The sequence below is a fragment of the Erinaceus europaeus genome, chromosome 11, assembly GCF_950295315.1.
Source record: "Erinaceus europaeus chromosome 11, mEriEur2.1, whole genome shotgun sequence".
Classification (NCBI taxonomy): Eukaryota; Metazoa; Chordata; class Mammalia; order Eulipotyphla; family Erinaceidae; genus Erinaceus; species Erinaceus europaeus.
In genome coordinates, this window is record NC_080172.1 from 47,316,114 (window position 1) to 47,338,243 (window position 22,130).

The 22,130-nt window shown below is 46.6% G+C and overlaps 1 protein-coding gene across 3 annotated transcripts in view; it reads right to left on the bottom strand.

The window, feature by feature from the left end:
• Window positions 1–8,033: 8,033 nt before the first annotated feature.
• GATAD2B (GATA zinc finger domain containing 2B) overlaps window positions 8,034–22,130 on the bottom strand; it is a 105,666-nt gene continuing 91,569 nt past the window's right edge. For 2 of the 3 annotated variants that reach the window (XM_060201514.1, XM_060201513.1), the window contains 8 exons: window positions 21,690–21,821; window positions 21,276–21,407; window positions 20,011–20,181; window positions 19,062–19,377; window positions 16,171–16,373; window positions 14,752–14,862; window positions 14,475–14,592; window positions 8,034–13,358 (listed from right to left, as the gene is read on the bottom strand). In XM_060201514.1, coding sequence (XP_060057497.1) covers window positions 13,225–13,358; window positions 14,475–14,592; window positions 14,752–14,862; window positions 16,171–16,373; window positions 19,062–19,377; window positions 20,011–20,181; window positions 21,276–21,407; window positions 21,690–21,821 — 1,317 coding nt within the window. In that variant the 3' untranslated portion in view covers window positions 8,034–13,224. The remainder of the gene's footprint in view (window positions 13,359–14,474; window positions 14,593–14,751; window positions 14,863–16,170; window positions 16,374–19,061; window positions 19,378–20,010; window positions 20,182–21,275; window positions 21,408–21,689; window positions 21,822–22,130) is intronic. The other variant, XM_060201515.1, reaches the window with a different exon arrangement.

Below are 22,130 nucleotides of genomic sequence, written 5' to 3' on the forward strand. Positions count from 1 at the left end.
AGAGAAAGATAGACACCTGCAGACCTGCTTCACCGTCTGTGAAGCGACTCCCCTGCAGGTGGGGAGCCAGGGGCTCGAACCGGATCCTTTCGCCTGTTCTTGTGCTTTGCGCCACGTGCGCTTAACCCACTGCGCTACCGCCCGACTCCCATTTCTTAATATTTTTTAAGAATTTATTTATTCATGAGAAAGATAGGAGAGAGAGAGAGAGTAAGAGCAAGACATCTCTCTGGTACAGGTGCTGCCGGGGACTGAACTCGGGACCTCATGGTTGAGAATCCAATGCTTTAGCCACTGTGCCATCTCCTGGACCACTTTACTTGTTTTTTAAAAGAACATTTTATGTACTTATTATTGGATAGAGAAAGAAACTGAGAGGGGGGAGGCCGGGTGGTGGCGCACCTGGTTGAGCGCACATGTTGTAATGAGCAAGGAGCCAGGTTTGAGTCCCCGGTCCCCACCTGAAGGGGAAAACTTCACAAGCGGTGAAGCTGTGCTCAGGTGTTTGTTTCTCTCATCCTCTCTATCCCCCTTCCCTCTCAATTTCTGGCTGTCTCTATCCAATAAATAAATAAAGATAATAAAAACATTAAAAATTAAAAAAAACTGAGAGGAGGAGAGGGAGACCCCGGCTCCCCACCTGCAGGGGAGTCGCTTCACAGGCGGTGAAGCAGGTCTGCAGGTGTCTATCTTTCTCTCCTCCTCTCTGTCTTCCCCTCCTCTCTCCATTTCTCTCTGTCTTATCCAACAACGACAACAACAATAATAACTATAACAATAAAACAACAAGGGCAACAAAAGGGAATAAATAAATAAAATAAATATAAAATAAAAAAGAGACACCTGCAGCCCTGCTTCACCACTCATGAAGTTTCTCCCCTGCAGGTGGGAATCAGGAGCTTGAACCTGGGTCCTTGTGCACTGTAATGTGTGTGCTTAATAAGGTGTGCCACCGCTTGGCCCCTTTTTCTTAATTTTTAATCTTTATTTATTTACTGGACAGAGATAGCCAGAAGTCAAGAGGGAAAGGGTAGAGGAAGAGAAACAGAGAGACATCTACAGAAGTGCTTCACCTCTCACAAAGCTTTCTCCCTACAGGTGGGTTTTTACTATTCTTTTTTTAAAATTAATTAATTTATTAATAAGAAAGATAGGCGGAGAGAGGGAAAGAACCAGACATCACTCTGGTACATGTGCTACCAGGATTGAACTCAGGACCTCAAGCTTGAGAGTCCAGTGCTTTATCCACTGCACCACCTCCCGGATCACGTATTCTTTTTTTAAACATTTTTTATCTTTATTTCCTCGGTCTCTACTCAAAATAAATAAATAAATAATTAAAAAGTATTTTTTTTTTTAGGAGAGTTGGGCAGTAGTGAAGCAAGTTAAGTGCACATGGCACAAAGCGCAAGGACCAGCATCAGGATCCTGGTTCGAGCCCCCAGCTCCCCACATGCAGGGGGGTCGCTTCACAGGCGGTGAAGCAGGTGGGGGATCCACACAGACACCTCGCCTCTGTGCAGGTTACTGTGCTGCTTCCAGGCTCCCATGGTCTCCAGTTGAGCCAGTGGCCGCCAGCATGGGACGAAGCTAGCCTGAGCCATAAGTGGAACAGGGGAGTGGGATGCAGAGGGGTGCAGGGCAGGCATTGCTGGAGCAGAGTGGCCAGGTGGTTGTGAGGGCACCCTGTATGTCTGGAGCATGTGCTGGCAGTGGCAGCTGAGCTCCCAGGACCAGAGAGCTGGTCTCATGGAGACTATATGTGGGGAGGCCAGGGCTCTGTAGGGAGCTGTATCTAGCTGGGGATGCAGGAAAGAGGACATGAGCTGGTGGCACCCCCGGCACCTCACTGCATAGGACCGAGTGGAGATGGCATGTTGCAGGGTGCCCTGTTCAGAGCCAGCAGGACTCGGGGAACAAAGAGCTTGATGGTAGCAAGGCAGGTCTAGCCCATGGGGAGGAGCCTGGACCAGCTGGCAGAGGGAGTCCATCTATCTCGGTCAGGGAAGATGACGGGGATGTGTGTGTGATTCTGTGTGTGTGTGTGTGCGCACGTGCGTGCACAGCTACACATGTAGGGATAGACAAGTGTTTGTGCCTTTGCCTGGCCTGGGGTGGCAATGAAGATAACTTTTTCCATTTCTATTTTATTTGATAGGCTAGAGAGAAATTGAGAGGGGAGATGATGGAGATGATAGATAGAAAGATAGGTGATAGACTTGCAGCACTACTTCACAGCTCACAAAACTTCCCCCCCTGCAAGTGGAAAGCAGGGGCTTGAACCTAGGTCCTTGTGCATGGTAACATGTGCACTCAACTGGGTGCTGCCACCACCCAGCCCTGATAACTTACTATTATTATTATTGCCTCCAGGGTTATCACTGGGGCTCGGTGCCTGCACTATGAATCCACTGCTCCTGGAAGCTATTTTTTCCCTTTTTGTTTATCATTGTTGTTATTATTACTGTTCTTGTCATTGTTGTTGGATAGGACAGAAAGAAATGGAGAGAGGAAGGGAAGACAGAGAGGGAGAAAGACAGACACCTGCAGACCTACTTTACCACTTGTGAAGCGACCTGCAGGTGGGGAGCTGGGGGCTTGAACTGGGTCCTTGAGCTTTGCCATGTGTGCTTAACCCACTGCACTACTGCCCAGCTCCTGATAACTTGTTTCTTTAAAGCTGTATTTATTTATGTGATCCAAGGTCTGGTGCATCAATAAATGGTTGGACTTTCAATTATGAGGAACAGGGTTTGGGGCGGGTGGTAGCATACCTGGTTGAGTGCATGTTACAATGCACAAGGACCCAGGTTTAAGCTTTCCCGTCCCCACCTGCAATGGGGAAAGCTTTGTGAGTGAAGCAGTACTACAGATGTCTCTCTGGCTGTCTCTATCCAATACATAAATAAAGATTAAAAAAAAAAAAAAGGAACAGATTTCAATCCATGGAATCATGTGATGCTCTGGTTCTCTTTTAATCTCTCCTCCTCTAGTAACAACATCATCAACAACAGTAGTAATAGCGGCTGTATGGTGGCACACCTGGTAGAGTGTACACATTACAGCATGCAAGGACTTGGGTTCAAGCCCCCACTCCCAACTGCAGGGAGAAGCTTCACAAATAATGAAGTGATGCTGCAGGGGTCTCTCTCTCTCTTCCCCCCCCTCAATTCCCCTAGTCTCTATTAAAGAATAAAACATAAAAATAATGTAGTAAAAAGCATAAGGTCCTAAATTCAATATCTAGCATAAAATATATGAGAATGAGGGGCCAGGCGGTGGCGCACCTGGTTAAGTGCACACACTAAAATGTGGAAGGGGGAGTTGGGCTGTAGCGCAGTGGGTTAAGTGCAGGTGGCGCAAAGCGCAAGGACCGGCATAAGGATCCAGATTCGAGCCCCCAGCTCCCCACCTGCAGGGGAGTCGCTTCACAGGTGGTGAATCAGGTCTGCAGGTGCCTGTCTTTCTCTCCCCGTCTGTCTCCCCTCCTCTCTCCATTTCTCTCTGTCCTATCCAACAACTACAGCAAGGGCAGCAAAAAGGAATAACTAAATATTAAAAATAAAGTAAAATAAAATGTGCAAGGGCTCGGGTTCAAGCCCCTGGTCCCCACTGCTTTGCGAGTGGTAAAGCAGGACTGCAGGTCTCTTTCCCCCCTTCACTATCAAATTCTCTATCTCTAGCCAATAATAAATAAAAATAAAAATGTTTCAGGATGATAATCTGGTTCTTTCATATTTTTAAAAAATATTTATTCACTTTCGTTGCCCTTGTGGTTTTATTGTTGTAGATACTACTGGTGTTATTTTAATATTTATTTTCCCTTTTGTTGTCCTTGTTTTTTTTGTTGTTGTTATTGATGTCATCATTGTTAGATAGGACAGAGAAATGGAGAGAGGAGGGGAAGACAGAGAGGGGAGAGAAAGACACCTGAGACCTGCTTCACCGCCTGTGAAGCGACTCCCCGGCAGGTGGGGAGCCGGGGCTGGAACCAGGATCCTCCTGTGGGTCCTTGCACTTTGCGCCACCTGCACTTAACCCACTGTGCTACTGCCTGACTCCCTATTATTGATGTTGTTGGATGGGATAGAGAGAAATGGAGAGAGGAGGGGAAGACAAAGAAGGGGAGAGAAAGATAGGCACCTGCAGACCTGCTTCACCACCTGTGAAGTGACTCCCCTGCAGGTGGGGAACTGGGGATCGAACCGGGATCCTTACACCAGTTCTTGCACTTTGCGCCACCTGCACTTAACCCGCTGCGCTACAGCCCGACTCCTGTATAATTTTTTTTTTTAAACCAGAGCACTGCTCAGCTCTGGTTCAGGGTGGTGCAGGGGACTGAACCTGGGACTTTAGAGATTCAGGAATGAGAGTCTCTTTGCATAACTATTATGCTATCTACCCCCACTCAAACAGATTTTTTTGTAAAAGAACTTTATTAACATGAAAGAGAGAACCAGAGAAATCACTTGGCACGTGTGATGCTGGGGATCAAACTCAGGACCTTATGCTTTCAGATCTAGAGCCATCCCCCAGGCCATAGAAGATGTGTGCCTGAGATGAAGCCCTTAGGCACAAGCCAAATGGGTGAAGGATGTGGTGCCAGAGTGTGATGTCCTATTGTTTCCCGTGGGAGTTATGTCCGCTAGGGGGCACCACAGCATAAGCCCTCTGCCTGTGGCTCACAGAGGAGCTGTCATTCTCAAACTGGGGACTGGGAAGGGCAAGGGGCGCTGTGATCTGGAGCAGAGGGAGGCTGGGCTGCTCTGGGGGCACCCCCTCCCTTGGGCATCTGAGGCAGGCAGATTTTCCAGGAGCTCTCAGGGTGAGGGCTGGAAGGGGCAATAAGCTCAGGCCTCACAGAGGGGCAAAGCCTGTGACTGCCACAGCCAAGCAGCAGAACCTGGTCCAGGCCTCTCCTATCCCATGGGCTGACACTGCAGGCCACACTGGAGGAGCCCTCTGCCCAAAGTTAAGTCCTCAAACATGGCTGCTAAATGAATGCACGAATTAGTGAAATGCAGTGCTGGATTTTGAACAATACACATCACTGAGGCTTCACCGCTCCAGGATGTCTTTTTCAGACAGACAGAAAGAGAAAGGGAGAAAGAATCAGAATATCACCCTGGTACATACGATGCCAGGAACTGAACTTCTAACTTCATGCTTACAAGTCCAATGTGTTGTCCACTGCACCGCCTCCCAGGCTATAGGGGAAAAGATTTTGTTGTTGCTCTATTGATAGCTGGGACTTCACTGCTCTAGGCAAAGAAATAGAGGGGGTGGGGGTGGTCTCTGCCACCCCCACCTCCACCGCTCAGGTTTTGTTCAAGGCCCTCAAAGGGCAGGAAATGAAGACCCACTTTAGACTCTGATGGCACAAAGAGGCTCTGCCCAATATAATGCCTTCACCCTGAGGCTGTGGTTGCTCCTCTGGGTCTCTGAGCTGGGTCTCCTCCTCCTTTCAGGTCATCTTCCAGGGCACCCCTCACCCAGCACACCTAGCAGTCGGTCTCCTGTCCCTAGCACTGATGCTGGTGTGGGCCCAGGGAAGGAGGACATAAGGATGATGTCTACCAGCATGGGCTCCAACTAAGCCAGTACCCACCTGCTGCAACAAGGGGCCCACAGTCATCCCCCTACGCCCACCCCAGTTCCCCCTGGGCCTGCACACAACAGCCATCTTCACTTGGGAATCGCCCCTGCCAACAGGGCATCGTGGGTTTTGTTCTGGCTGGTGGGAGGTGGCTAAGGTGCTTCCTGCTTGCTTCCCCTCACCCCCTAGCAGGCGAGGACGGGCCGGTCACCAGCTCCTGTCACTGGCTTTCAAGCCCCTGCTGCCCCAGGCTTCTCTACCCATGGGTTCTATGCCATCTCTGTGAGGGGCCCCTGGAAGCTTCCGTCCCAGTTGGAGGTCTTCAAACCCTTCCTTAATACAAACCCGGGTGTCCCCCCCACCCCCAGCCCCAGCCCCTTAGTGGTCTCATGCCCAGCACTGAGCCTCCTGGTCCAGAAAGTTCATCCCTTTCACTAACCTGCAGGGCCAGCAGTGTCCCACTTTGTCATGGGATGGGGCCCTGGCTCCCCTGGTGAGTGGGGTCCACCAGAGGACGGTCCCTGGGGTCAGTCTCTCTTGGAGGAGGAGGAGGCAGGTGGTACTTTGTCCCTAGAGCCCAAGGCCAGGTGCCTTGTCCTCCTGAATGGGAGCAGCTCACTGCCCACGGCTGTGGTGGGCATCCCAGTGGGCCTGGCCACCCTCTCTGCCTCCTGGGAATTGCTGGGAAGGCCAAACAGCAGGCCTGTCCCCATCTGCTCAGCAGAGACAGGCAGACAGGATGAGTTAGTCAGCTCTCAGGACTGCAGTCTGGGCTGGAGAAGTCAGTATAATGGTTCTGTAAATCACTTTCCTGCCCGAGGCTCTATGGCTCCAGGTTCAATCCCCAACAACTATCAGCCAGAGCCGAGCAACACAACACAACAAAACAAAAAACTAGTAGGAGTAAGAGAGGCCTGGAGGACATCAGGAACCAGGGGCAGAACAAGGCAGATGGGGCCAGGTGGTGGCGCACCTGGCTGAGTGCACGTTACAATGAGCAAGGACCCAGGTTTGAGTCCCCAGTCCTTACCAGAAGGGGAAAACTTCACAAGCGGTGAAGCTGTGCTCAGGTGTTTCTTTGTCTCTCTTCCTCTCTATCCCCCTTCCCTCTCTATTTCTGGCTGTTTCTATTCAATAAATAAATAAAGATAATAATAAAAAAAAATAATAAAAAAGAACAAGGCAGAGCAGAGGTGTTAAGTGGGTGAAAGCCAGGCCCCTGAGCAAAAAGGGCCCCAGTCTCTGTCCCGTAGAGCACATAGAGTTGCAGGGCTGGGCCTCAGGCACAGCAGGAGAAAAGGCTGAGCTCAGCACCTAGGTTCACTGAGAACCAGAGGTGGTGGGTGGGGTGTGTTTGAGGCCCAGGGGCCCAGGCCTGACCACTTCCTTCCCCCTTGGGTGACCTTGGAGCCCTCAGCCTAGGATCCTCCAAATTGGCTCTCCATCAAATTCCGAAATACTGGAGGTCACCGAGCTGCTTCTCTGAGCAGCTAAATACCTATCTCCCCTTCTCCAGAGCCAGTGCACTCACTCCTATTCAGGGAGCATCCCCCAACCCCCCATCTGATTTCTATGTTTGAAAGGTGACATGCAAGTTTGGGTTTTGGTGCCAGAGTCCCTAATAGAATGAGCAGGAGCTTGTGGGGTCCTTCACTCATATTTCCTTCCATTCTAAGTGTCCACAGAGTACCTCCTTCACACTCCTCCCTGCACCAGTGGTGTCTGAACCTTGGGTCCTTTAGCTCTATACCTCAGCCAACAGCCAAAGCCACAGTAGCTCTTCTGACAGTAGCATCTTATGAGAAGGAAAACCCAGCGCTTAGGTTAGGGGACCCCAAAGGTGGTCTTCTGTGCCCTTGCTAGCATCCATGAGACAATGAGGTAGGCTGAGCCCTGCCCTCCACAGACTGGCTTCAACTGAAAGATGTGGAGAGGGACCCCAGGGTGAATGACAGCCCCCCCAATTTTAACTTCTTAAGGAAATGATACCCTCATCTCAGGGTGCTTTGTTGGAAACAAACCCAAAATGGAAAAAAATAAACTAGGATGTGGCTCATTGTTCAGAGGTGAAAGGAAGATTTGTGGTGGCTAAACAGTTTGCAGGCCTTTCAGGGGATTATGAAGACAGACCAATGTGAGCGGGTCCCCACAGGGAGAAACCAGCAGGTTACATCAGCAGGATTCAGTTACCACAATGGGATGGGAAGGGCCAGGGCCAGGGGACTTGTGGGACCCAGCTTCTGAGGTGAATGGTATACCTCCTTCTTGACACTTCCCTATAGCCTGTCAGGCACTCAAAGGCAAACACCAAAGGGCTTTCAATCACCACAACTGAAGATGCCCCGTGGTTGTAAGAAACACAAAGGATCATTCATCTCTCAGTCTAAAACCCTTTCCCCCAACCCTTACCACGACTGAAGCACAAGCCACAGGGGAATTTAGAAACCATTCCTTTCTTTATTAAACATAGCTTGCAAGTGATAAATATTACAAAGTTTTTTTTTCTTTTAATCCTTTCTCCAAAAATTAGCTTATTATTTGAATCCATCACTGCTGGAATGCCCAACAGCATCTGAAACAGATGGGAGTGTATTTGCCTTTTTGAAAACCAGTTTCTATTGGTCTTACTTTTTTTTTTTCATTTTATTTCCCAAACACAATGCAAAAAATTAGAATGAGTTAAAAAAAAAAAAAAAAGGAAACTTAAAGAGAGTTGTGCAAAAGGGTCTTGCTCCCCTCCCCCCCACCCCATTCAGAGGCCATTCCCTATCCCACCACCCTGCACACCCCCCCCCCCAGCTTTCCACCCTTGCCGGGGCCTTCCTCACCACCCTGTCTCTGCTCCAGGCTTTCCCAGCCAAGAACCAGAGTGTGGGAGTACTCAAGCCCAGGCTGTGGGGAAATGGGGCCCCTGAAGAGGACAGACTGAAGAGACAGCTGCCATTAGGGGGTTCAGAGGAGAGCTGAGGGAAGAGCCAAGATGGAGATCAGATCTGAGCTCTATTCTGTCACCAAGAAAATGAGGGGGAGTTCCATGTCCTGGAGTTCAAGTGTCTAAATAACTAGGCTACAAGCTGGGGGCTCTGGAGGGGTGCACTGGGGTTTATGATGACCACAGCCACAGGGCAGCAGTGTCACAGGTCTCCTGATGTCCTAGATATCACTGCCTTTCCTAAACTTGGCAGCTAATTCCCTCATGGTATAGTTACAGATATAAACAACAGCCACTTTGGTTTCTGCCCAGTAATCTCCTCTTACCTCGAGCTGTTCCCTAGGTGGGGGAGGGTAATATACATATACATATATATATATATGATAGTTTAAAGTTAGATGAGCCCTCCCCACTCCATAAAAAAACTGAGATACTCACCAAACTAACTCTACCAAAGATCACACAGCATGTCAGCAGGGGAGCCTGGAAGCAGACCCAGGCCAACAGGCGGCCCTCCCCATGGGGCTCTTTCCTCTCCCCAGCACATGGGTGCGCTGGCCCTAGCCAAGCCTGTCTCAGGATGACTTGGTACAACCCTAACTTTCTATCACCCCCTGATGACCCACCCCCAAAGACCCACAAAATCAGGTTCTTTTTCGGGGGGTACGGTGGGGGTAAATCCATTGCATAAGAAAGCTTGACACTGAATTTTGTTATATAGGTATATTGTATATATGCTGATGCAATCAGAGGGGGGGAAACAGTGCAAATACAATTACAATTCATAATAATACTTGGTTTCAATGTCCCCAGGAACTGTCCCATTCCCCAGCACATCCCCACAGAATCCGCCTAATGCTGGGGGGTAGGGAGGGTGGGCAGGTTAGGGGAGGAAGTGGGCTCTGCCAAGGCAGTGCTGGTGACCCGGAGGGACTACTCCAGGGTGGGGAGGCAAGGCACAAATCAGGGGTGGGTGGTGGGGGAGGTGGCATCTCTAAGGAGGGATGGGATTGGAGTAGCTGCCAGTCTCAGTGTGCTGGGCCCGGCCCACTCTCCTACCTTCCCTCCACAGCCCTGCCTCCCTACCCCCGCCCCTTCCCCAGAAACCCTTTTGCACGGATCATACACATACGGGCACATTACAAAATGACATAACACAGTTTCACAATATCCATGGCTAGGGCTTTTTTTTTTTTTTTTTCTCTTTTTCATTTTTTTTTCTACACAATGTACAATTCCTTTTAAATGGATCAAGAAATAGCTTATATACATGAATGAGTCCTTGTTACAACATCTCGGCAGCAAATATCATAAGCTAATGAAAGTTCTGTTGGTGGGGAAGGAAGCCTAGGACTGGGGAGGGGTGGGGGTTGTGGAGAAAAGGGTTATGTCTTCTGGAGGAGTGGAGAGAAAAGGGAGTGGGCTGGGGAAAAGGAACAAAAGTAAAATATCAAGAAGCATCTTTACAAAGCAGTTCTACAGCTAATCTCTTTTAAAGGGGGAAGGAAAGGTAACCAAAGCAGGAAAACATTTATCTGTCTTTAAAAAGAAATGTCTGCCATACATATATCCAAAAATGGGGGGGGGGGGTACTCATTTCAGGGATGGGGAAAAGTCCAGATGCTGTGGTCAAACAACAAAAAACTAGAACAGTCAAATAAGGACCCCCAGCTTTGCCAAAGCCTTCTGGTTAATCTGTCCATCTCAGGCTTCTCCAGAATGAGCCACCATTCATCAGGGCTGCTGTCAGAACCTTGGGGGTGGGGTAAGGGGGGAGCCAGGCAGAACTGGTGGGATCCTTACTCAGCTTCAGAGCTCCAGGGTCAAGGGTAACTGAACAGTAGAGCTTCCCTCCCAACTTTAGGGCACAAGGCTTAGTGTCTGGGGATGAACAGCAACAACAGACTTGGATGGACACAAGGCAATCTGTGATGAGAAAGTGGAGAGATGAGGAAGACAAGGAGAAGGAAGGAGGAAGGGAAGGAGGGAGTAGACTAATACTTTACCATGATTAGGGAAACCTTACTCCATCACTCCTCCCTGGGAAGGGATATGGGGAGGAGAGAGGATAAGAAACCAAACCTCAGCGATTGAGCAAAGGGTCATGGAGCATACAGTCAACAAGCAGCTTCTAGTAACTGACCCCGAGGGGACTACAACAGGGACGATTCTGCCCTCTTCCCAACGCCCAGTACCCAGCAGGCACTCAACCCTAGGCTTCCCTCCCCAGCATCCCCTTCTCTAAACATTTTACTTCTTAAACCCCATTCAAAGGTGGCCTGGCTCCCAGAGAAAGAACTCAGCTCAGGGCAGGGATGACCCCAGCCAGACGGTATTGCACATTCTCTGTTCTTTACTTTTAATCTCAACTGACAAACTTGGGCACCTCATACCTCTGAGCTGGGAGACAGGGTGACAGAAATGGCACTTCATCATGAGGGGAGGGAGAGGCTAGACAGACATGCCACAAGGCAAGATGACTTGCAGGGAAAATATTAAAGAAGACAAAAACAAAACAACTGCTTCCAAATTCATGGAAACAATAAAAGCAAAACCAAATGATTTATCCAGTGCTTTCAAAGCACAAGGGCAAAGGGAAAAAAAGATGTAAGAATATATCTTTATATATATATATATATGTATAATTTTAAAATAATCCCAGACCCAGTTCTATTAACCCCCTCCCTCCCTCACCATTTATAGTCAGGGGTACCACATTCCCCAGAAAAATACTCAAAACAACCCCATCACTACCTGTCACTAGTGTCCAGCTTCCAGATCATTTCACCACTGGGGAAGCCTAGACAACAGGCTGCATCTCTGCTCCTTTATTAAGTGCTCAATGAGTTTGGGGGAAAGGAAGAAAGAAGAAGATCCAGGAAGGCCCGTAGGGCCAGTATAATAACCACCCGCAGTGGTTGGTTCTGGGGTGTGGGGAGTAGAGGCCAGAGTGGGATGAACTGAGCCTGATTCCAGCTCCTTCTCCCATTTATCCCCAAACATTATGGGGGAGATGTGCAGTTTGTGTGTTTATTAATTTTTAAAAGTGCCTTCTTTAAAAAAATTATTTCATTTAAAAAATAAAAGTGGGGAGCCATCCCCAGGTGGCTTTCAAAGGCAAAATGTTAAAGTCCTCCTCACACTGGGTGGCAGCTTGGAAAGCTTGAGAGACAAGTGGTGCTGGCTGTAAGGAGGGCAAAAGCCCTCAGCTGCAGGGCTTCCTGTCCTGAAAAGTCAGCCTGGCCTCTGTGCCTTTCCTCACAGTGTGGGTGAGAGGATGCTAATCTCCCCAGCTCCCAGAACAGCAACATTGCACAATTCAATTCATTCTCTACGTTAGTAGCACTTAAGAAAATAATAATAATAAAAACAAGCAAAATCAATAGAATTCTGGGGGTGGGCAGGGGAGGAGATAACTACCTTTACAGCAGAGGTCCAAAGCTGGTTATGACATGAGTTGTCTGGCTTACAACAGCTGGCTCTGCAGTTAGTATAGCAGCGTCAGGAGGGCTCCAGCCCTACCAGCTGTCCTTACCCTCAAAGGGGGATGGGAGAGACAAGTGTGAGAGTCTTAACTGTTGGCAAAAAGATCCCTTCTCTTTTTCTCTAAATCTTATTCCTCCTGTGGTTGCTTTATCCACTCGTGCCCATTCCAATTTCAAGGATACTGAGCAAAATGCAGGCTGGGGAAAGCCACTTCTCTATATTACAAATGGGGCTTGGTTACAGGGGATAGAACAAGGTGAAACAAGTTAACAAGGTAGGGGTAGGGGATAATTTTACAAAGAAATATGATGAGATAATTTGGGACTAGCTGGCCTGCAACAGATTTCTGAGTCTCCAGTGGGGTCAGGAGACCAATCTTACCCCTCACATCCAGAAGGCCAGGCCTGGCTTCAGTCCTCCGTCCTTCCTGGCTCGGCACTATGCTCATCACCATGCCTGTGTCCTCTCCTCTATGAAACAATTCCAGATCAGCTAAGTTTTAAAGCTTCTCCCTCCAGGCTCCTCCCCCTCATTCTCCAAGCCTAAACGATAATACTAAACACTGTCTCCCAAACTGTCCAGCCAGAAAGACCCACAGTTGGTGTGCTATTCCTCCTATGTGGTACTCACTACCTATCCCCACCCCCTGGGTTAAGTGCATTAAAATCTTCTGCCCTTAATACTCCCAGGCATATCCCTGCTTTGCAGCTGGGGATCCTACTGCAATGCTCCTATCATTTAAAAAACAAAAATGTGTTAAAAAAAAAAAAGAAAAATATGGGGGTGGGGGTGGGGAGCGATAAAAAGGTCTAACCATCCACCGAACAAAGGGAGGACACACAACATCATTAAAAAGTATAATAATTATAGCATAAAGACAAACTTAATAAACATACGTCAGAGGGCTTGGGTTTCTCCCCAGGAACTCATTCTGACCTCTGCCAGAGGCAAAGATCCACCTCACTGTTAAAGGAAGCTGAAGAGAGAAGACAGATCGGCAGAAGAACAGATCGCAGCAGTATGAATAAAAGGGTGGGGCAGGGCGTGTGTTTTCTTGTTGATTTCTATTTTTTGTCTTCTGTTGTTCTGTTTTGTTTTCCGTGTATGGTAGGCACCAGTACAGGCACTGCATGCGACGGAAGTTGGGGGCAGCGGGAGAGGAAGGGGAATCAAAGGATTCAAGGTTGGGGTAGGACGAGTGGAACTGGTGTTATTTCTGTCCACTGATGGACTGCGATATAGACCGGGGAGGGATCATGTCTAAAAGGTATTCCCGCTGTCGGTCTGCCAAACTGGGGGCTTTGTGTCCTCCAATGCCAGTGTTCAAGTACGCAATGTTGACACCTAGATCCAGGAAACAAAAAGTAGGGGCAAGTATTAAAAAAAGGAAATGATACCATCTTCTGCACTACCCTGGAGCTGCAGAATTAAAGATGGGAAGAAGACATCAGAAGCTTCTGGTATCTTTCCAGATTTAACTTTATTTCAGTAGCTTTCTGCTCCCAAGCTTTAGAAAAAGAAGACTTCCGGGGCCAGGTGGTGATGCACCCGGTTAAGCACACATACTGCAGTGCATAAGGACCCAGGTTCAAGCTCCTGGTCCCCATCTGCAGGGGTAAGGCTTCATGAGTGTTGTGAAGCAAGGCTGCAGATGTTTCTCTGTCTCTCTCCCTCTCAATTTCTGTCTCTACCCAATAATAAATTAATAAAAAAATTAAAAAAAAAAGACTTCCTGAAACTTGTTAACGCTACTATGGAATAACGAACAATTCTGATAGTATGAGAGAGAGAGAGAGAGAGAGAGAGAGAGAGATATCAGTGGAGACAAGGAAATAAGTAGTCAAGACAAAGAAGAAATCAATGGATCACATTTAATTTGGGGATTATAGAGACACATACTCACATCATCTGAATAGGATTCACAAATACTTAACCAAGGGCCAGTCAGTCGGTGGCATACCTGGTGAAGCACACACATAACAGTGTGCAAGGACTTAGGTTCAAGCCCCTGGTTCCCACTTGCAGGGGGAAAGCTTCACGAGTAGTAAAGCAGGGATACAAGTGTTTCTCTCTCCCTTTCTATCTCCCCCATGCCTCTCAACTTCTCTGCCTCTATCCAATAATAAATAAATAAATAAGATATATAAGAAAAAATAAAAATAAAATAGTTAACCTGCTACCCTGGTAGAAAGAGATCAATAATGACAGGTTCACCAAAGGCACATCACGCATTATATTTGTAAAGTAGGGAGCATTTTATCTCCACCACTAAAACCCTAGGGCACTGTGCCTGGTATGGAATATAAATGAAGTTAACAAACAGCTGCTGAGTTAACAAAAGAATGAAAGGGAGTAGGGCCTAAAGAAAAAACAAAAGAAGAAGGATTCACACAGAGGGGTTGCTAAAGAACTGATGACAACTAGATAATCTAGAGGAGTTCTCAGATTGACTCTTCTCACCTGGCATACCAAGGAGGCCACCTGGCACAGACAACTGGGGTGCCTGTGCAAAGTTGGAAAGCATTGAACGGGCAGATGTGGGTATGCCACGCTGGAGGCTGCTTTGGGGCTGTGGAGCCTGCAACGATGAAAAGACAGACAGTTATTACAACTTTGTTATGACAGAAGGTTGGGGGGGCAGGTAAGGATATGGGAGGATGGAAGAACAGTATGATTTTCCACAGAGAAAGGATGAGTTGGGCTAAATGGCCAACAAATCCCCAAGAGAAATCCTCACCTGCCGAAGCGTATGATGTCTCATTATAGTCTCTTGTTTACTGACACTGGACACAGCTGGAGCTGTAGTGGGGGAGAGTGCCGCCTGCTGCTGTAATCGCTGTTCAATCTCCTGTTGGGAGCCATCAGGTCAGGTTGGGCAGGACAGCACCCAATTTCCTAACCAGAAAACCTAGCTCTTCTTATCTTTAATGATGACAGCTTGTTGGAGGATATGGGAAAGGCAAGAGCTGGGGAAGGGGGGGCTGGGTGGTGGCACACCTGGTGGAGCACACGTTCCAATATACAAGGACCCGGGTTCAAGCCCCCAGTGCCCATCTGCAGGGGGAAAGCTTTGTGAGTGGTGAAGCAGTGCTACTGGTGTCCCTCTGTTTCTCTCCCTACTTCCTTGCTTTCTAGCTGTCACTATCCAATAGATAACAATAATTAAGGGGGAAAAAAAGCTTGGTGGGATCGGTGCACTAAGAACAGAAATCTTACTTCACTAAGAGGTCCCTTTCTCTCTGGGAAAGCTGGTTCTCAGATCCTGGCTGTAGAGATCTGGGAGAGTGTAAGGAGCTAACTAAAGTTGATGAGTTGCTTTGGTTTTATTTTTTGACTGCTGTCTATCCATTTTCTAGAGGGCATGATTTTACCCAAAGGGATCAGGTCTACTGGATGGTGGGTGGGAAATGGGATAGAGAAAAAGGATCCAAGCTTGTAACAGACTTTTCCTTTCTCCAAGATACTCTCATTTTGTCAGTACTAAAGAAGTTGTTCACATACTCTAGCATCCCCAAGCATGCTGGGATATTTTATAGGCTGCTCTTATCTTTGTCAAATCCATCTCTCCGAGAGATTTTTAGCACAAATACTAATATTGCTATATACCTGAATATTTTCTTTTCATTTGATAAAATATAGGGGGAAATTGAAACTGAAGGGGGTAACAGAGAAAGAGCTTGTGAAGCCACACCGCCCCACCCCTTCAGGTGGGGACTAAGGGTTTGGACCCAAATCCTTGCACAGGGTAATGTGTGTGCTCAACTGCCTAGTACCAGTACCTGAGAAATTTCTTTAGGACAATTAGGAAAAACCAAAATTCTCAAAAGTTGTTGTCACTTTACCATAAGACATTTTGTCATGGTGCTCTTACCCAATCAGAAAATTTCAGATGGAAATGGGACAGAATGGTAAGGAGGGAAAAAGAGAAAAGAAGACAAGTAGAAGGAGAAGAAAGAGAAAAAGAAAAAAGAAAAGAAAGAGGGCAGGGCAGACAGTGTTCTGGTGAACAAACAAACCTAGGCCTCCAGATTATAGGCTCTGGATACCTAGACCACCAGGACTGTGGTGACACACAGATAGCTCCTTAAACTAGAAGGAACTACTTTTTGGAAAAACAAATCTGGGTAGATGGCTGACAAGGAGTCAGAATCCTTACCTGTTCTTGCTGTAGGGCTTTAACAAAAGCGTTTTTCAGTCGGTTGGTATGTTCAGCCTTCAGAGCCTTCTTCTGGTTAGAGGTCATACACTGCTCACATAGAATCTTACCATTCTTCTCTTGTTTCCAGTGAGGGGTGAAATCTGTGCGGCACTGAGCACAAACAAAGGGTTCGACCCGAAGAAGTGAGGCACAGCTTTTCCCTAGATGTCAATAAAAAGAAAAATCAGTGGTCTTATATTATTACTTATTACCTGTGATTCCTTCAACAAGTGAATTTTTTTTTTTTTGCCTCCAGGGTTATTGCTGGGGCTCAGTGCCTACACCAAGAACCCACTGCTCCTGGAGGCCATTTTTCCCCCCTTTTGTTGCCTTGTTATGGTTATTATTGTTATTGTTGATGTTGTTTGTTGTTGGATAGGACAGAGAGAAATGGAGAGAGGTGGGGAAGACAGAGAGAGGGAGAGAAAGATAGACACCTGCAGACCTGCTTCACCGACTGTGAAGCAACTCCCCTGCAAGCGGGGAGCCCGGGGCTGGAACCGGGATCTTTATGCTGGTCCTTGCGCTTTGCGCCACCTGTGCTTAACCCGCTGTGCTACCACCCGACCCCCACAAGTGAATTTTTGTTTCCAGTTTATTCTTACGACTCAAGAGAGACTCTACAGAGAGAACATACTATAGCTTATGGTGCACTTATTCCATTTGGTTTTAACATAATCGCTTTAAGAAATTTGGATAAGGGGCCAGGTGGTAATGCACCTGGTTAAGTGCACACAATACAGCATAGTGTGCAAGGACCCAGGTTCAAGTCCCTGGTCCCTACCTGCAGGGGTCTCTTTCTTTCTCCTCTTCCCCTCTCAATTTCTCTGTCTCTATCAAATAATAAAATAAAAATAAATGAAAATTCAGATAATACCATCCCTAAGCTTCTAAGTTTAAGAAACTACTTCCAGGGAGTCAGGCGGTAACGCAGTGGGCACAAAGCACAAGGACCAGCGGAAGAATCCTGATTCAAGACCCCGGCTCCCCACCTGCAGGGGAGTCGCTTCACAGGCAGTGAAGCAGGTCTGTAGGTGTCTTTCTCTCCCCCTCCTCTCTCCATTTCTCTCTGTCCTATCCAACAACGATGACAACAATATTAACTACAACAAAAAAAAACAAGGGCAACAAAAGGGAATAAATAAATATTATGTCCTATCCAACAATGAATGACATCGACAATAACAATAATGACCACAACAAAGCTACAACAAGGGCAACAAAAGGGGGAAAAAATGGCCTCCAGGAACAGCAGATTCATGGTGCAGGCACTGAGCCCCAGCAATAACCCTGGAGGCAAAAAAAAAAAGTCATCCTGGAGGGACATGCCTTAGGGACAAAACAGAAAACCAAAACCAAACCAAACCAAAACAAAACAAACAAACAAAAAAACTACCACCAACTAACCAAGTATCTCCTAAATAACAAAGCTGGGTCAAGAATCCAAGTTTTCTGATGTCCTACTATATTACAATGGGAAAAAAATATGTCGAGTCAATGAACACCACCTAAAGTCTGTACTTTGGCTAAGTGTCTCTTTACCTGACACTGAATATTCCTGTCATATGCAATTATAATTTTTTTAGTTTTCAATGTCTGATAGTGATCTATTTATTGCTTTGCTCTACCATCAGGTATTTCCTCTAACTTCATGTGTCAGAAAATCAGGTTTAGGGAGTCGGGCAGTAGTGTAGTGGGTTAAGCGCACGTGGTATGAATTTCAAGGACCAGCTAAGGACTGGTGTAAGGATCTCGGATCAAGCCCCCAGCTCCCCATCTGCAGGTGAGTCACATTACAGGTGGTGAAACAGGTCTGCAGGTATCTTATCTTTCTCTCCCCGTCTTCCCCTAGTCTCTCCATTTTTCTCTTTCCTATCTAACAATGATGACATCAATAACAATAACTACAACAACAATAAAAAACAAGGGCAACAAAAGAGAAAATAAATAAATATTTAAAAATTTAAAAAGAGGGAGTCGGGCTGTAGCGCAGCAGGTTAAGCGCAGGTGGCGCAAAGCACAAGGACCAGCATAAGGATCCCGGTTCGAACCCTGGCTCCCCACCTGCAGTGGAGTTGCTTCACAGGTGGTGAAGCAGGTCTGCAGGTGTCTATCTTTCTCTCCTCCTCTCTGTCTTCCCCTCCTCTCTCCATTTCTCTCGGTCCTATCCAACAACGACAACAACAATAATAACTACAACAAGGGCAACAAAAGGGAATAAATATTTAAAAAAATAATAAAAAATAAAAAAAAAAGAAAATCATGTTTAAAAACTTCTATTAGTTATTATATTAATTATTTCTGTTATATACCACTGACACTGCAATTTGATAGTCTGTTTCACTGCTGGTTTACAGCCTTCCAAAAAAGGGGCCCTAATCATTAAATTATGTATTCATCAGTGTTAGGTACTATTTAAAAGAACAAAACTGGACGGGGGTAGATAGCATAATGCTTATGCAAAGAGAGTCTCGTGCCTGAGGTTCCAAAGTCCCAGGCACCACCATAGGCCAGAGCTAAGCAGTGCTCTGGTGTCTCTCTCTCTCTGAGTCTCTCTCTCTCTGCATCTCTCTCAGAAATAAAAATAAACACTGAAAAAAAGAAAAGAATAAAACTGCAAACAACAAACAAAATAAACATATATGCAATGAAAATATTAAGCCTAAGATATACAAGCACATAGAAGCTTTTCTGAAGTGCTGTTCCCAAACAGCTTCTGACAACAGTGAGGAGAGACAAATTTAATATTACACACCCCCCCTGTGCTCTTCCCAGGTCAATCAGGCTTAACAACCTCCTGCTCAAATTTAAACAAACAAACAAAAACCAAGGAGGAGAAACAGCCTTACCTTGGCTGTCGATGACACTCTGTACAACTTCTTCCAAGCCTACCATGTAGATGAACTCACTATTGGCTGCACTAGGCAGGAAGTGAAGCAAGGGAGCAGGAGGTTTAGGGGGTGGGATCTCCAAGAGTGTCTTTTCCAGCTGTTTGCGAAGAGCCAGTTTAGCTGCAGCCTGTGAGTTGGCAGCATCAGTCATGGCGCTAGGACTAGGAAGTGGCGAGGATACTCTGTTCACCGTCCCTGGCTGAATATGGGAGGCAAGATTCATATATATGGCAGATGATGTTGTGCGCTGACAAGGAACAGATGAACTTGATTGCTGAAATAGATTGTGAACAGTATGAGAAACCATGATGGAGAAAGGACCCTTTGTAACTGAGAACACTATCTGATTCTCGTATGGATTACTTAGTTCATAGAAAACAGAAGAAACAGAGACTTGGGAAGTTTTCTTTTTTTGTTTTTGCCTCCTGGGTTATTGCTGAGGCTCATAGCCTACACTAGGAATCCACTGATCCTGGAGGCCATTTTTCCATTTTGCTGCCCTTGTTGTTGCTGTCGTTGTTGGACAGGACAGAGAGAAATGGAGAGAGGAGGGGAAGACAGAGAGGGGGAGAGAAAGACAGACACCTGCAGACTTGCTTCACCACTTGTGAAGTGACCCTCCTGCAGGTGATGAGCTGGGCTCGAACTGGGATCCTTATGCCGGTCTTTGCGCTTCACGCCTTGTGTGCTTAACCTGCAGTGCCCAGCTCCCTTCCTTTTTCTTTTTTTGTCCAAAGCATTGCTCAGCTCTGGCTTATGGTGATACAGGGTATTGAATCTGGGACCTCTGAGTCTCAGGCATGAAAGTCTCTTTGTATAACTATTATGCTATCTCCTCCAGTCCAAAAATATACATTCTTTTCAACAAGCAAAACAAATAAAGATCTCTGTGTTAGGTCTTTCTTACTGGTTGGTAGTTGATGGTGGGGTTCATATTGGGTGTTGTGGTTCGTACAAGGCCAGGCTTAGGTGGTCCCCGCTGACCCTGGAGCTGGGCTGGATTAGGTGCAATAACACGCTGAGACATCAACATGTGTGGAAGGGTGGTATTGGTCGCTGATCGAATGACACTGTGACCCTGAGGGAAAAAAAGAGGGTAAAATGCTTCACAAAAATGCTAGAAAACACTGCTTGCCATATATAGCTGAGTACAAACAAAATCAGACTTGCAAATTTTCTCTAATGATCCAAGCCATCATGCAAATCCTGATCAGGGGCTATGAAGTCCCTGGCTTATTGATATAAGTTCTTAAGCTATATGTGAAAAATAAGTAAGTTGTAAACCTTCTTTAGAGATTATTCATCCTTTTTTTTTTAAAAAAAAATTTCTTTCTTTATTGGGGGACAAATGGTTTACAGCTGATAATAAAATACAAAGGTTTGTACATGTATAACATTTCTATATAACAAAATGATCCCCACTTGGTGCTCCTCTGCCATCATGTTCTGTTCATCCTTTTAAAGCAGACCCAAATTATAGTATAAAGAATCAACACAACTGGGGCCAGGTGGTTAAGTGCATGTTACCATGTGCTAGGACCCCCACATGCAAGGGGAAAGCTTCATAAGCGATGAAGCAGTATGAAGGTCTCTCTCTGTCTCTTGCTCTCTATCCCGCCGCTTACTTCTCAGTTTGTCTGTCCTATCAAGTTAAAGAAAGTGAAAGTTAAAAAAGGGAAAGAATGAACAAAGCTATGGGGCAAGGGGAGTAGCTCAGTTATAATATAGCACATGTCTTGCGTGTTTATGGGCCTAGGTTCATTTCCTGGCACCACATAAAATGATTGTGTGTGTGTGTGTGTGTGTGTGTGTGTGTGTGTGTGTGTGTGTGTGTGTGTGTGTGTGTGTGTGTGTGTGTGTGTGTGTGTGTAAAAAAAAAAAGCCACAGTACTGACTTCTTAAAAAAAAAAAAAATCTGTTAATTTTTTAAAACTTTTATTACAGATGAGACCGAGATAGTTTTAGTCAGCCTAGTGGTCTAGTGGATAATGAACTGGACTTTTTTTTTTTTTTTGCCTCTAGGGTTATTGCTGGGGCTTGGTGCCTGCACTAGTCCTCTTATGTGTGGGGGAAAAAATAACACCTGTATGATGACCGAGTTCTTCACAAAAGCCCCCAAACATAGGGTGACAGGGCCCTCCAACACTAAGATCATATTAGGAGGCCATGTACCTGTAATGTTCTCAAATTCTGAGGTTCAACCCCCTGAGCTCCGGGCCGAGAGGGCAGCTTGGAGAGGCCCTGCTGTCCCACATGAGCAGGAGATGGCTGAACAATAGATGCTGCATTCTGAACAACTGGAGTCTAGGGGAGAGAAAAATGAGTCTGTGGATAAGGCTTATCATCAGAAGTAGAAATCTGACACACTTCAAGACATCTAAAATTTCTGATCAGTGTGATTAACTGAAATAAAGATTTTTTTTTTTACTTTAGTTTAAGGAAAAAAGAAATCACTTCTCTCAGAAACTAAAAAATACATATACAAACAAAGAGTATACCACCCAGCTCAAGTCACCTAGGGCAGCCCATTCTCAAACCACTTTTCCTCTCCCCTCCCCAACCCCCCTTATTTCTAGGGCACAGTACCTTCTGGACCACGTTCTCTTTCTGTAGCTGACTCTGTCTTAGTTTCTTTAACAGCACCAGCCGGGCTTCTTCTAATCGTAGCTCATCCCTCAGCTGCTTGATGAGCTGCTGCCGCTCCTCAATGCCTTTCCCCTGAAGGAAGATGTAGATAGTCAACTCTGGCAGGCCAGTACTCAGAGTCCCTTCCTTTTTTTTTTTTTTTAATTTTTTAATTTTATTTATTTATTGTATAGAGACAGCCAGAAATTGATAGGGAAAGGGGGAGATAGTGTGGGAGAGAGACAGAGAGACACCTGCAGCACCGCTTCACCACTCGTGAAACTTGCCCCCTGCAGGTGGGGACCAGGGGCTCGAACCTGGGTCCTTGCGCACTGTAAGGTGTGCGCTCAACCAGGTGTGCCACCACCCAGCCCCTCCAGAGTCCCTTCCTACAAAACAATC